The following is a 13,864-nucleotide window of genomic DNA, read 5'->3' on the forward strand; positions in this document are numbered from 1 at the left end:
CAAGAACACTAAGTAAAAGGTATAATAGATGATAGAAGAGTGAATGGGATTAAAAGCAGATGAATATCAATTATTTAACACTATGGCATTGGATGGGCTCCAGCTGTGAATGAAAGAAAGTATTTTAAAGTGTCAAATAGAAGTATAAGATGGAAGAAGGGATCAAGAGAAAGACTCTAAAGCAAGGGTTAAAAAGGCTTTTTCTCCTTCATGGACTGCTTTACCAGTCTGGTAGAGACTATATAAACTTCAGAATAATATTTTTCGATAACTAAAATAATGATAAATTTCAATTAAGAGGAGATTAAAAAACAGTAGAATTGTGCTCCCACTAAATTTCATAGATAACCTGAAATCAGGATAAGAAACTCTGCTCTAAAGATCTCTTCTACCAGAGGAGAACATATAGTAAATTGTGTTCATGAAATGAGAAACATCTTGTCTTTTAGATAAGGATTAAAAGAAATGGTACTTACCTGTAGCAGACAACGATCTTGAAAAGTATATCCAATCAACTTGTCAAGATGCATCAAACATTGATGATAACGGATATGATGGGTTAAAACAGGAAGCATCATTGCATGCTAGGAAAATTACATAAAACCTCTTAAAATGTGATTAGGCTAACTTGGTAAAAGAAAACAATACTTCAGAATTCTGAATAAAGAAGAAAAAGGATCAATTTAAGAGAAACAGTAGATGAACACCAACAAAACTCATCCTTATTTCAAACTTCAAAGCACAGTAGTTACACTTAAATCTCAAAGACAAAAAAGTTTTCAAGTATCAAAGAGAAAGATAAAATTCCATTGGAAAGGGAGAAACTCTAAAAGAATTTGATGAATATGATGAACAGTGGAGAAGAACTAGAAAAAGGGGAATAGAAATTTGGGGGGGGTGCAGTTTATCCTAGGAAGTAGATATGGTTAAAGAATATGGAGAAATATTGCTAAGTTGAGGGCAAAAACAGCAATGGAAATGGGTAAAGAGAGGGTTAGGTTTTACATTGAGAAGCCACTATCTCTGGGAGTGTTGCGACTTCATGGAAAGCATGGAGAAGGTATGAATGAGTCTGTAGGGGCAGCTGGCACCCCCTAGTGGGAGGGAGAGATTATAGAACTAGAAATGGAATTTCAGGGTCATCAGGATGGAAAAAAATGTGGTGCCGGAAGAAACTTAGCTAAATAAACTGAGACACAAGGTAATTCCTACTATTCAGCACTGTTTCCACTCAACTAGGGTTCTTTCATAAACTCTTCTTTCTCTCATTAGGCAGCTTGGTAGTACAATGGATAGATCACTGGTCTTAAGAGTCAAGAGGACTGGAATTCAAATCCAGTCTCAGATATTTTATTCTTACTAGCTGTATGACCTTAGCCTACCTCTAATTGCTTTGCATCCGTCTCCAATCCTCCTGATTCATATCTGGCTACTGGACCCAGATGGCTCTGGAGGACAAAGTGAGGCTGGTGACTTAGTACAAGCATTTACATGCATGTCATGGCATCACCTCCCTGATGTCATGGTCTTCTTTGAGAAAGTACAAAAACATCATTTCTCTCTCTTTTTTTTTGTTGTTAGGTTTTTTGCAAGGCAATGGGGTTAAGTGGCTTACCCAAGGCCACACAGCTAGGTAATTATTAAGTGTCTGAGATCAGATTTGAATTCAGGTACTCCTGACTCCAGGGCCAGTGCTCTATTCACTGCCCAACCTAGGGGCCCCTCTCTCATTAATTTTCAAACCCTCCCAGTCTACAGGTTATTTTCCTTACTGCCTTCAAAAACAGCCTGATCTCCTAAAACAAACAAAAAGATCTTCACTAGATACTAACATGCCTTAAAGCAACTGTCCTATATATTTCTTCACTTTCTCAGCCAAAGGCCTAGAAAGGCTGACTATATTTCCTCTCCTCATCCTTTCTTTAAACTTTGCAACTAATTTTCAACCTCATCATTCAAAGGAAACTTCTCTCTGTAAAGTCACTAATGATATGCTAAATATCAAATCTTTAGCCAGGCCTCAAACTTTCTTACTTCTCTGAGTTGACAGTTGATCACTCTTCTACTAAATACCACCTCTCCATTCAGGGTTTTTAGAAAACTAAACATTTAGGGGGCAGCTAGGTGGCGCAGTGGATAGAGCATTGGCCCTGGAGTCAGGAGTACCTGAGTTCAAATCCAGCCTCAGACACTTAATAATTACTGAGCTCTGTGGCCCTGGGAAAGCCACTTAACACCATTGCCTTGCAAGAAAAAAAAAAACACCTGGTTTGACAAATCCTTTTTCTCTCTTTTACTTAAAAAATTCTAGTTTTCTATCCTGGTCTTTCTCTCTCTGTGATCCTATCAGTTACCATGGGGTTTAAATATCAGTACAAAGGATAGAACAACCGATAGAAAAATCTTTACCATAACCTCTCAATTTTCTCCCAAACTCTTTATAGAATGACTATTTAAACAGTGACAAGATTTTGATTGACTTTTAAAGATACAGTAATAGTATCTATGTATGCAAAAAGTCAGAGTTACTCAAAGAATTGATCTACAATATAAAATATTAATATATTACAATAGGTATAGAAAGGGCAGCTAAGTGGTATAGTAGGTAAGAGTAAAGAATCTGGAAGTCAGGAGGACTAATCGTTCTGAGTTTAAATCTGGCCTCAATCACTAGCTGTGTGACCTTGGGCTTAATATCATTTATTAATATTATTATTATTATTTACTTAACATTATTAATTACTTAATATTATTTGCCCCACAAAACCTATGTGTTTGTAGGAGCTGCCCCACTGATTGGAAGACAAATGAACCATGAAAAGACCCTCATTAAAAATGACACCAAGAAAGGAACATATTTTGTGTCTCTCAAATCAGAAGTCTCCAACAAAGAAAGTAATTCCAATATGGAAAAAACAAGGTTAAAGACCAAAGCCACTTTTCCATATGCAACAGGAATTAAAAGATTTTTAGAAAACTTGTTGCATTTGGAAAAGTGGCTTTGGTCTTTAACCTTGTTTTTTCTTATTATGACTTCCAGGAAGTTTTCCTGTAATCCCTCAGCTAGAATTATTCCATTCTCCGTAATCTTGCATGGACTCTTGAATGGACTTCCCATTTTAAACATATTACATTTATTTGTGCTCTTGTCATCACCCTATATACTTTTTGAGAGCAGGGACTATGCTATTATTCACTTTTAAATTCTGAAATGAATTTTGAAAATAGATTTTTTTTACTTAATTGAACTGAAGCTTACTAAAAAAATGGAAACCATCAGTTCCAATCAACAAGTTCAAAAAACTCCTCAGTATAAGGACAATTTTAGGACCTAAGAATTTGATAACAGAAGAGATGTGAACCTAATTTTAATTTCAAAAGTGTAATTACCTGGCAAACATCAGAACGAATGCCAGTTTTCCAGAATCCTTGGCTGCTCAGTTCCACTGTCACCTCTCTCCTCATTGTATTCTTCTGTCGAATTTTCTGCAGAGCTTCCTAGAAAAGAAGAGCTAATTACGAGAGCAACTCAATACTTCTAAAGTACTATTAAGCCAGATATCAGGTATTAAGAATAAAAATAGATTCATTCAAAACTACCCTTAATCCAGATACTCATCCATTTGCACATTGAAAAATATAATACCTGGGACACCTAAGAAACTAGGATTTCAAAGCAATTTTTTCCAGTGCACTTTGCCCAGTCTTCTTTCAGCATCACTCCCCCTATACCACAAGAATTTATTGATAAGAAAGACTCCTTATGAAGAGAAACAACTTTAATAAAGGAAATGATTTAGTAACAAAGAACCTTTTTTTCCAGTACATACTTAAGACAAACCTAAGTCAAACTTCGTTCAATAAAAATTTCCTTTTAGAAAATGAAAAATAAGTAAGTGAAGGATTATGATTTCAGACCAATAAAATATTGTCAATATTTCCTTAAAAATCATCATGCTACACGTCCAGATTTTTCTCAAAACTAAATGTCTATGTAAAATGACAAGCATCCTTCTTGGATTCAAGATGCAGACAATAAAACCAGGAATCTTTGCAAAATGTAGTTAACATGGAATAAATCTACAGTCTCTAAAAGAACTGGCTCTATAAAATAGATCTTTCTAACATTTAATGGTACAAGCTCATTCTGTAAGACAACCTTGAAAACCAAATGTTTATAACTCCCAACAGTGTGATGAAATCTGAAGAATCTTTGATAGAACACGAGAAGAACCTGAGCAATCTCATAAGGCAACAACCTATCCATTCACCAATGGCTTTTTTTTTGAGTTGTAAAAAACTACCCCAAAGATGAAATCTATTTCATTGAAGAACTGAAACAGAGTCAATACATCAATACCATCTACTTACAAGTTTTAAAAAAATTTTCACCTATTGAAGGAGAGGGTAGATAATAAATAAATCTGTTCTGGTAGCCTGTTAAAGGTAATGGAGACTGTCCCCTATAATTTAAAACAAGAAGTAAGCTGGGTGAGTAAAGTATAACATTATAGGAAACTCAAAATACCAAATAGGCAAAATTATTTCTTTCTTAGAAAATATATTTGCGGAGCAGCTAGGTAATGTAGTGGATAGAGCATTGGCTCTGGAGTCAGAAGTACCTGAGTTCAAATTTGACCCCAGACACTTAATAATTACCTAGATATGTGACTTTGGGCAAGTCACTTAACCCCATTGCCTTGCAAAAACCTAAAATTAAAAAAGTTTACTGACCTCATCTCCTTCCTTGGTCAATGGGATAGAACATATTTCTCCTAACATTTCCTTATTTCAGAACAATAAGAAAATATATTTGTCTCTCAGTAATAACAAGCACATAAATGCCTGAATAGTAATTATGGGGTCAAATATTCACTTCCTTTAGGAAGCAAAGTAAACTATATGAAACACAATGGAAGACAAAATGAGTTGACATACATCATGGATGTTATTTTTTCCTTAAAAATGTTATACCATGGGGTTGGTAGGTGGCACCAGCCCTGGAGTTGGGAGTACCTGAGTTCAAATCCAGCCTCAGACACTTAATAATTACCTAGTTGTGTGGCCGTGGGCAAGACACTTAACCCCAATGCCTTGCAAAAACTAAAAAAAAAAAAAAGTTATACAACAGTTAACTAACTCATCAATCTAATACTATATATACTACAACAACTCCTATCAGAAATTTTACATCCTTAACATACCTCTCTCTGTGCCAATTTCTGCTTGTCAGCTTGTTTGACCTTGGGGCTATTTGCCAACAGGTGGCGGAGCTTCACATAGCTCTTCCAAAGCTTCTGATACCTAAAAAAAAGGAGAAAGACAAGGTCCCTTGGTCAGCATGTTAGAATCTTTGCAACCAAATTAAGGTATTAGAACTAGAGGGGTATCAAATCCAGCTCAAGAATATGAAGTGACCTATGTGAGGTCACCAATTACTAGTCACTTTGGCAGGCTATATACATTTATTCCAAAAAGGTCATACTGCTCAAAACATTTTTTTTGATTATCCCTTTTAAAATCTCATTTTGAGCTTGAAACACATTTTTCTGAATATTCTGAAAGGTAGCAAATATTTGTTGTTTTGTTTTCCATACTCAAAGTCATCCATAAAATTACTTAGACTAATCTAGTTTTTTTAAAAAAATGATGATTTTGATACCAAAAAAATAACCTTTTTTAAGGAAAGAGATTTTTTTTTTGTGAGATGCTTAATCTAGAGGGTTTCAAAGAAGATTTAAAAATATTTTGAATTGTGGCAGTATTAGTGGAATAAAGATAGCCTAACAAAATGACATTTGAGGGGGGAAAAACTCATATGAAAGGATAAACTGTATTATGATCATTAAAAGTCATTATGACCAGTTTATAACCAATAACACTACCTACTCTAAAGGTGAAACGATTTCTTAAGTTTCAATGGTAGTAATGCAGACCAACAATACTTAGACCCAGTCATAAGACTAGGTTCATTTTCTAATTGAATATGATGCACAAAATTCTGATTATCATGACAAGAGAAGATTCATAAATAGACCATTATAGACTGGTCAAATATTTATCAAATCTGATCCTTATTAAACGAAACTGCCAGAACTTATATTAAGAATCAAAGGAATACACGGGCTTTATAAATTACAGCAACTATCACCTAATTTAGGGATTCATGAAAATTCAGTTCCATTTCATGATGATAGAGGGTGGATATTCAGAAAGGATAATTCTCTTGATACTGAGTCATATCCTTTACTATAAAGCTGTTTCTCTTGACAAGGAATCTCTTATCAACAATTTCTTGTAGTCCACAGGGACTGATACTGTTAAAAGACTGGGCAAAATATACCATACTGTAAAATAACAAAACTTCTTTGTTCTCCTTTAAACAGGTATCAAGTTTAAAAATTTTAACTTTAAAATCTTATTCCTCTCTCATTATGAAACTTGCTCATTATGATCCAAAGTCCTTGCTGTTTGATAATTGCTATCTAACAAATATTGGTATTGCTATTCCCACAATTAATTGACATAATTGCTAGAATCTAGGAATCTTTTACCTCCTCACATATGGAACTAGGCAGAGGTAAGATCAGTGAAGATTATTATTACCCAGATCATCAACAGAAGTAATAGGTTCTTTCATTTCCAATTACTCATACTGAATTAAACATTCCATTATCTCTAGAACTAAATCTTTAATTAAAAGTCAGAGATGAGTTAAGATGTCTCTGTGGGATAAATGCCTTCTCTAGCTATGTATATGTATTCTCTTCCATTGTTTGGTTGAGGAAGCAATCTATCGTGATACCATACTAGGTGCATTTCATGTTCTTTGCAGTAAGTTTGAAATTTAAAGAAAGTGGTCATTTTATACTACTGTCTTCAAAGAACTTTATAGCATTTCTTTCATTTGAGCCTCACTCCTGCCCTGTAAAGACATTAATCCTCATTTTGCAGTTGATGAAAAAGAAACTGAGAAATTGATTTGCCCCTGGATACACAAAAAGGAATATATCAAAGATCATTAAACTTAAGTCTTTCTTACTCCAAGTCTGTCTTTTATCTATTCCCTGATGGTTCCTAAAGGAAAAAGCAAAACATGGAGGAAATGAAAGGGGGGGGGTTCATTCTTTCCTCCCCTCTAAATTAAACAAGTTTTACCCCTTCACAAAAATGTTCCTTCATGTCAAAAGCCTACTAATTTTAATTAAAGTGACAGATTCTGCAATTTAAAAAATTTTGAGTATTGTGTTAAAAAAATAAAACTTAAGAGTTGAATTTCAAACAATGAAAAGAATCTAATACTATATAAACTAATGAAATTATAATAATTTTGATAGAATTCTATAAAACATAATAGAACTAAGTAAGTCAAGAATTCCAAAGATGTTAGAATAAAATTCAAAATGGCCAAACATATAGAAAATGGACTTATTCTGGTGATGTAACAACACATCAATCAACAAGCATATATTAGGTGCTTACTATGTGCAAAGCACAAGGAATACAAACAACAAAGACAGAAACAGTCCCTGCCCTCAGGGAGCTTACATTCTAATAGAAGAGACGACATGTAAATACAGAGGTACATACAAGATACATACAGAGTAGATGGAAGGTAACCTTAGAGTGGTAGGCTCTAGCAGCTGTGATGACCGGGAGCAGTCTCCTGCAGAAGGTGGCATTTGAGCTGAGTCTTGAAAGAAGCTAGGGATTCTAAGAGGTAGAGGTGAGGATGGAGAGCATTCCAGGCATGGGGGACAGACAGTGCAAAGGCACAAAATGGGAAATGGAGTGTCATGTGTGAGGAATAACAAGTAGGCCAGTATAGCTAGGATTGTGAATTGTGTGGAGGGGAATAGTGTTAACAAGACTGGAAAGGTAGGAAGGGGCCAGTTTGCGAAGAGTTCTGAATGATAAATAAAAAATGAAACTGCAAGTGTAGAAATAAGGTCTATTTTAGATAACTTTAAAAAAGGGAGGGGGAAGGGGCAAGGTAAAGAAACAAGGGTCTCTCTTTAGTGAAAAGACTAAGACAAACATTGAGAAGGATATCTTACTGAGGGTCTCCTGCATAACTCAACTGGGCAGGGCGTATCCCAAAGTGGACAATAATTGGAAAAGTAATCACATCAGGGTTGAATTGTTCCCGATCCAGTTGATCAATGCGTACTGAGCTAGGTTTCTAGAGAGAAAAATCAAGGCTGATTATTCTGATAAGAAGTCTCACTTGTCAATCAAGATAGAAGAATGAAGCTTAAAAATTGAATCATTTTTTTCTAGAAAGAACTAAATTATTAAAATTATAATGGTATTCTTAGAGATTTAATTTCATCTCTACAAGTACATCAATACTGTTTGGTATAATGAATGAATTATAGTACTTAACAGAAATGTGACATCTTTCAAATGTGAAAGTTTCAAAAAAGCAGCAATCAGTCATAACTTTCTTAACTTCAAAAACTAATGAAAAGTAGGAAGCACATTTCAGAAAATAAGATACAGTGACTGATCTATTTTAATTTCGCTTTAATACTGAGGATGTATTTCCAGGATGTGTATAATTAGGTACGTGCATAAAAAGAGAAGCTCTCCCTTAGTTCTCAGATTCCTTATTCCATCTCCCACTCACAAATCAGGCGAGTCAAATGCCAGCAAATTCAATATGTATTAAATGATATGATATTCTCTGAAAAGAGGCACTTCCAAAAAAGAGATATTTGTATTTTTATAGAGACCAATTTTTTCCTGATATAAAGTTCAAATTCACCTTTAAATAACAAAATCAAGAACAACTTTTTGGATCCACTTTTCTAATTTTAATATTTTCTTTTACTATAAGTAAAAAACTATTTCAACCAGATTTCAAAATTTTAAAAAATTTTCCAAATACTGCTATAGATTATTAACAGAAAGCTTGAAATACAATAATTTTTATCCCAGTTGTAATTCTCTAGGATAAATGTAAATGCTATTATTTAGCTAATTGATAAAATAATTAATGGGGGAAAATGTTAAGAAACAAAAAACATTCAAAGTTTGTAAAAGTCACATTCCTTCCTTTTACAGAACGTTAGAAATTGGAGAATATGGTGATAAAGCATTGCAAGTTGTGAAAGTATTTAGATAACCAAACATACATACCATGCCAGGATTGTTAACAATCATCCCTTTGCATTCTTCTGCATATTTCTGCCACTCAAGCTCTTCCCACTGAAGCATGTTAGCAATCTCTTCTTCGGGCACCAAAGCTTTGTTACATCTCAACAAGTAGAGTAGTATCTGATGCATTGAAAGCACTTCCTTTCCTCCATCTTGGGAGGAGGGAAAAAAGGAAAGAAACAAGGGAAAAAAAGCACATCAAAAAGTTTTCTAAAAACAGCATATATTTTAAATTGCTCAACCAGGTGACAAACAGGAGAAAATACATTAATTCAAGGCTGCCCAACCTTACTTTTACAGACAATATATTTTGAGTTGCCATCTTAGTGAGAACTCTGATGGCTTGGCTTCGTTTATTATAGCATTTAGGGGTCACATAAAATCGCACTGTGGGCCATGTTTTGAATAGCCCTAATTTAACTAATGAAAAAGACCTCTGATTTATTAAAAAGATAACATTATTAATAGTTAATTTTTTAAATAAATAAAATTTTATTAAGTTTTGCTTAATAAAAACAAATCGAGTTCTCAAAACAAATTTTAAAGGATCAGTTTTAAAATCTTCATATTATACAGATTATCTGATAAATATATTCTTATTACAGTAATTAAACATTCTTTGGAAGTTATAATGTTGTCTTAAAGAAATGCAAGGTTTTGTGGGCAATTATGGATGTATTCAATTAATTATTGTTTATAACTAAAGACTAGTTCTTGGTGCTAATTTTCTGTACCAGTCAATGTCATCATTCTATGATAAACACAGAAGAAAATGCATAGAAACAAATCTTCAGTTAATTAATACATGATGGCCCAACTATATAAAGATTGATCAGCATTAGCTCTTAGAGGAATCTTTACAGACAACATTTCCTCTCAAACTGTGAAAGCACAAATTTCTTATTGCAGAAAGAAAACCATCCCTATAAATAAGAAAAGTTATGAGGAAAATTTAGTCACAGAATATTGAACTACAACCCAGTGAGTTCAGATATACTCTAGAGAAAAAGGGGTTTCTTCTTTCTAGATAACTTGGCAGAGAAACTGAATACACTTTGAACTGCAAGCAATCACAGGAAAAAGCTACACACAACACAAACAAAAAAGATCTTGTAACAAGTGATTCATAACTCTCTAAGGCCTAAATACAACCAATCTTTGTAACATTTAATTTCTCACATATTAGAAGTTCCACAAGACCACTAATTATTTTTTCTTGGTGATGCTAAAAACAAAATTAGAATTCCATGACACATGTGCTACAACTGGTCCTAAAACCAAATCTCAAAGTTTAGTCTTATACTTATGATTTACATGTGATCATTTAAAAGAATAAGAAAGGGCAGCTAGGCGCAGTGGATAGAGCACTGGCCCTGAAGTTGGGAGGACCCGAGTTCAAATTCAACCACAGACATTTCTAAAGATGGTATCATTGATCAAAAACATTTCTGAAATTCATCTTTTTGCAACTCTAATTATGATGCATTCTTGTGAATAATCACAATGACAAACTTTTATTTCTTGAAAGATGTTTAATCAATTAATTAATAAAAAAATCTATTAAACAACTATGTGCCAGACACTGCTTAGCTCTAGAGAGTTAAATAGAGAGATTCTGCCCTGAAGAAGCTCATAATCGAACTGGGAAGACAACAAATATAAATAAACTAATATACAGGATAAATAGGAATTAAGAGGGGAAAGGCACTAAAATTAAAGGTGGCTTGCGAAAGGCTCCTGTAAAAGATGGGATTCGAGTTGGAACTTAATGCAATCTGAGGAAGCAGTAGGTAGGGTTGAGAATTCCAGGAAAAAGGGGTAGATAGAGAAAATGCCCAGAACCAAGCAATATCTTATCTGAGGAACATCAAGGAGTCAGGTATCACTGGATGAAAAAATGGATGATGAGGTTATAAAGAGCTTTGAATTACAAGTAGAGTATTTTGTATTTGATGCTAGAGGCAAAAGGGAGCCACTGGAGTTTATTGAGTAGGGGGTGACATGGTTGGACCAATAATTTAAAAAAAAAAGCACTTTATTGGCTGAATGGAGGAATTGGAGTGGGTTGTGAGGTCAACTTGACAGGCAATGAGGTGATGAGGGTCTATGCCAGTGGTGGTGCTCTGAAAAGAAGGGCATTTTTTTAAAATTTATTTTTATTAAAGATATTGAGTTTTACAATTTCCCCCTCAATCTTGCTTCCCTCCCCCCACCCCACCCCCACCACGGAAAGCAAACTGTCAGTCTTTACTTTGTTTCCATGTTGTACCTTGATCCAAATTGAGTGTGATGAGAGAGAAATCATATCCTTAAGGAAGAGACAAGAAGTCTAACAGGTAACAAGATCAGACAATAAGATATGTTTTTTTTCTCTAAGTTAAAGGGAATAATCCTTGAACTTTGTTCAAACTCCCCGGCTCTTTATCTGGATACAGATGGCACTCTCCTTTGCAGACAGCCCCAAATTATTCCTGACTGTTGCACTGATGGAATGAGTGAGTCCTTCAAGGTTGACCATCACTCCCATTTTGCTGTTAGGGTGTACAGTGTTTTTCTGGTTCTGCTCATCTCACTCAGCATCAGTTCATGCAAATCCCTCCAGGCTTCCCTGAAATCCTGTCCCTCCTGGTTTCTAATAGAAACAGTTTGCTAAACTATTCCCCATATGAAGGACATTTACTTGATTTCCAATTCTTTGCCACCACAAACAGGGCTGCTATAAATATTTTTGTACAAGTGATGTTTTACCCTTTTTCATCTTCTCTTCAGGGTATAGACCTAGTAGTGGTATTGCTGGGTCAAAGGGTATGTACATTTTTGTTGCCCTTTGGGCATAGTTCCAAATACTCTCCAGAAAGGCTGGATGAGTTTACAGCTCCACCAACTGTGTAATAGTGTTCCAGGTTTGCCACAACCCTTCCAACAATGATCATTATCCTTTATGGTCATATTGGCCAATCTGAGAGGTGTGAGGTGGTACCTCAGAGAAGCTTTAATATGCATTTTGAAGAGGAGCATTTTTGAGAAATGGTGCAAAGGACATTTATAGACAAATATATTGAATAATGTAACTGAACAAAACAGACTACCTTTTGCTCAAAAATGAAATATTGGTTAACTTGTTACGTATTATGAAAAAAGTTTTAACAATGGCAACATTGTCGAAGAAATGATATTTAGACTCCCAAAGAGGACTGCTTTTGAGGAACACAACTAAACTATAAAAAAGTCTAACATGTTATTCAAATATCTTATCACAGGGTTCTTTACTAACAATATTCTTTTTTATATACTTTCTATTTACATGATTACTTTTAAATCAGTAGAAGATCTGGAAACTTTAGCAAACTACTGCCCTCTCCCTTCTTTACAACTAACACTGAATTCAAGGCTCACCTTTTGAAAACAGAGTAATAATTGTAGAGGTGAAACTAAGTAACTGTCACTGAAGAGGCTATGGCCCAGGATATCAGTAGCCATAGCTACAGAAAAGAATGAAGGGTCTCACCCAATTTCCTGGCAAAATTGAATGGTTTAACATACTTTTCCCCCAATGGAAATGACATTAAAGAAGATGAATTACCATTGGCTTTATTGCTTTCCTTTAAGAACTGTACTGTGACTGGCTATCTGACTTAGAATTGATACCTCCCATGTATGTCTTTCCTTCCTAAGAATGTGAGCTCCTTGAAAGCAATAGACCACCTTGTTTTTCTATTCATGTCAAAACACCCAGAAATTTCTTAAAAATTTAAATGAAAAATGTGGTCACAGGTCAAGGTAAAGAACATAGAGGCTTATCACTTCTCTAAAGATTGTTCAGGCTCAATTATTCTTATATTGTTGTATAACATCACAAATATTATATATAATAATAATTTAAATTCACTTGACAATATGTATATTTACCTGGAAGAAACCTTACAAAACGTGGCATGAAATGAAATCTTGGACAGCATGAACTATTATTTTCAAATGAAGGACCTGAGACAATTGAAAGAGGGAAAAAAGTCTTTAAAAAATACTGTAAAGTTACTCAGTTCCTAGGTATCACAGAAACAAAGCAATACTAGGAAAGTATATCTGTACACACACACACACACACACACACACACACACACACACACACACACACACACATAAAGACATGAACAAATTCTTATATTCCAAAGCTGAATCAATCATGTGGCAACTTATATGAACACCTGTACACTGTAACAAGGAAGTATCCAAAAGAAAATGACAAAATCCATTTCATTTCCCTCTCCATCATCAGATATGTACAATTAAAACAATGGTTTTAAAAATCTATTTTACCTAATAAAATTACTGAGTCAAACAAAACAAATTACTTCTTATTCAAAATGCTTATATTTTTGTTTCTATCATCTTGTCTCTCCATTTTATTAAAGGAATATGCAACTAAACTTTTAACAAGCTATGTTATAACTAGTTTGAAAATGAACTCTGGGAACTTCCTTCTCAAATAAGCACATAATGGCAGAAAATTTCCAGAAAAGTAAAGTGCTTATCAATGAGAATGGAACAATATTTTAAACATTTTTGTAGCCTGCCATCTAAGCATTAACATACCCGAACAGGCAAAGAGAGAGAAAAAGTATAGCAATGGCCAACAAAAGCATATTCTGGTAATCATTTTTTGTTTTCTATATTTAATTATGGCAGTTTTGCTTTTACAAATTAA

The 13,864-nt window shown here is 34.2% G+C and overlaps 1 protein-coding gene across 5 annotated transcripts in view; it reads right to left on the reverse strand.

Annotated features, from left to right (window-relative positions):
• The window catches only part of DROSHA (drosha ribonuclease III), a 97,195-nt gene that overhangs the window by 41,038 nt on the left and 42,293 nt on the right, over window positions 1-13,864 (reverse strand). For all 5 annotated transcript variants that reach the window (XR_012471664.1, XM_074201718.1, XM_074201716.1 and 2 more), the window contains 6 exons: window positions 13,069-13,143; window positions 9,142-9,311; window positions 8,058-8,182; window positions 5,205-5,304; window positions 3,391-3,498; window positions 477-584 (listed from right to left, as the gene is read on the reverse strand). Coding sequence is in view for 4 of the 5 variants with exons in the window: in XM_074201718.1 (XP_074057819.1) it covers window positions 477-584; window positions 3,391-3,498; window positions 5,205-5,304; window positions 8,058-8,182; window positions 9,142-9,311; window positions 13,069-13,143 (686 nt within the window). In the remaining variant the exon portion in view is untranslated. The remainder of the gene's footprint in view (window positions 1-476; window positions 585-3,390; window positions 3,499-5,204; window positions 5,305-8,057; window positions 8,183-9,141; window positions 9,312-13,068; window positions 13,144-13,864) is intronic.

This window comes from Macrotis lagotis, chromosome X (assembly GCF_037893015.1).
Source record: "Macrotis lagotis isolate mMagLag1 chromosome X, bilby.v1.9.chrom.fasta, whole genome shotgun sequence".
Classification (NCBI taxonomy): Eukaryota; Metazoa; Chordata; class Mammalia; order Peramelemorphia; family Peramelidae; genus Macrotis; species Macrotis lagotis.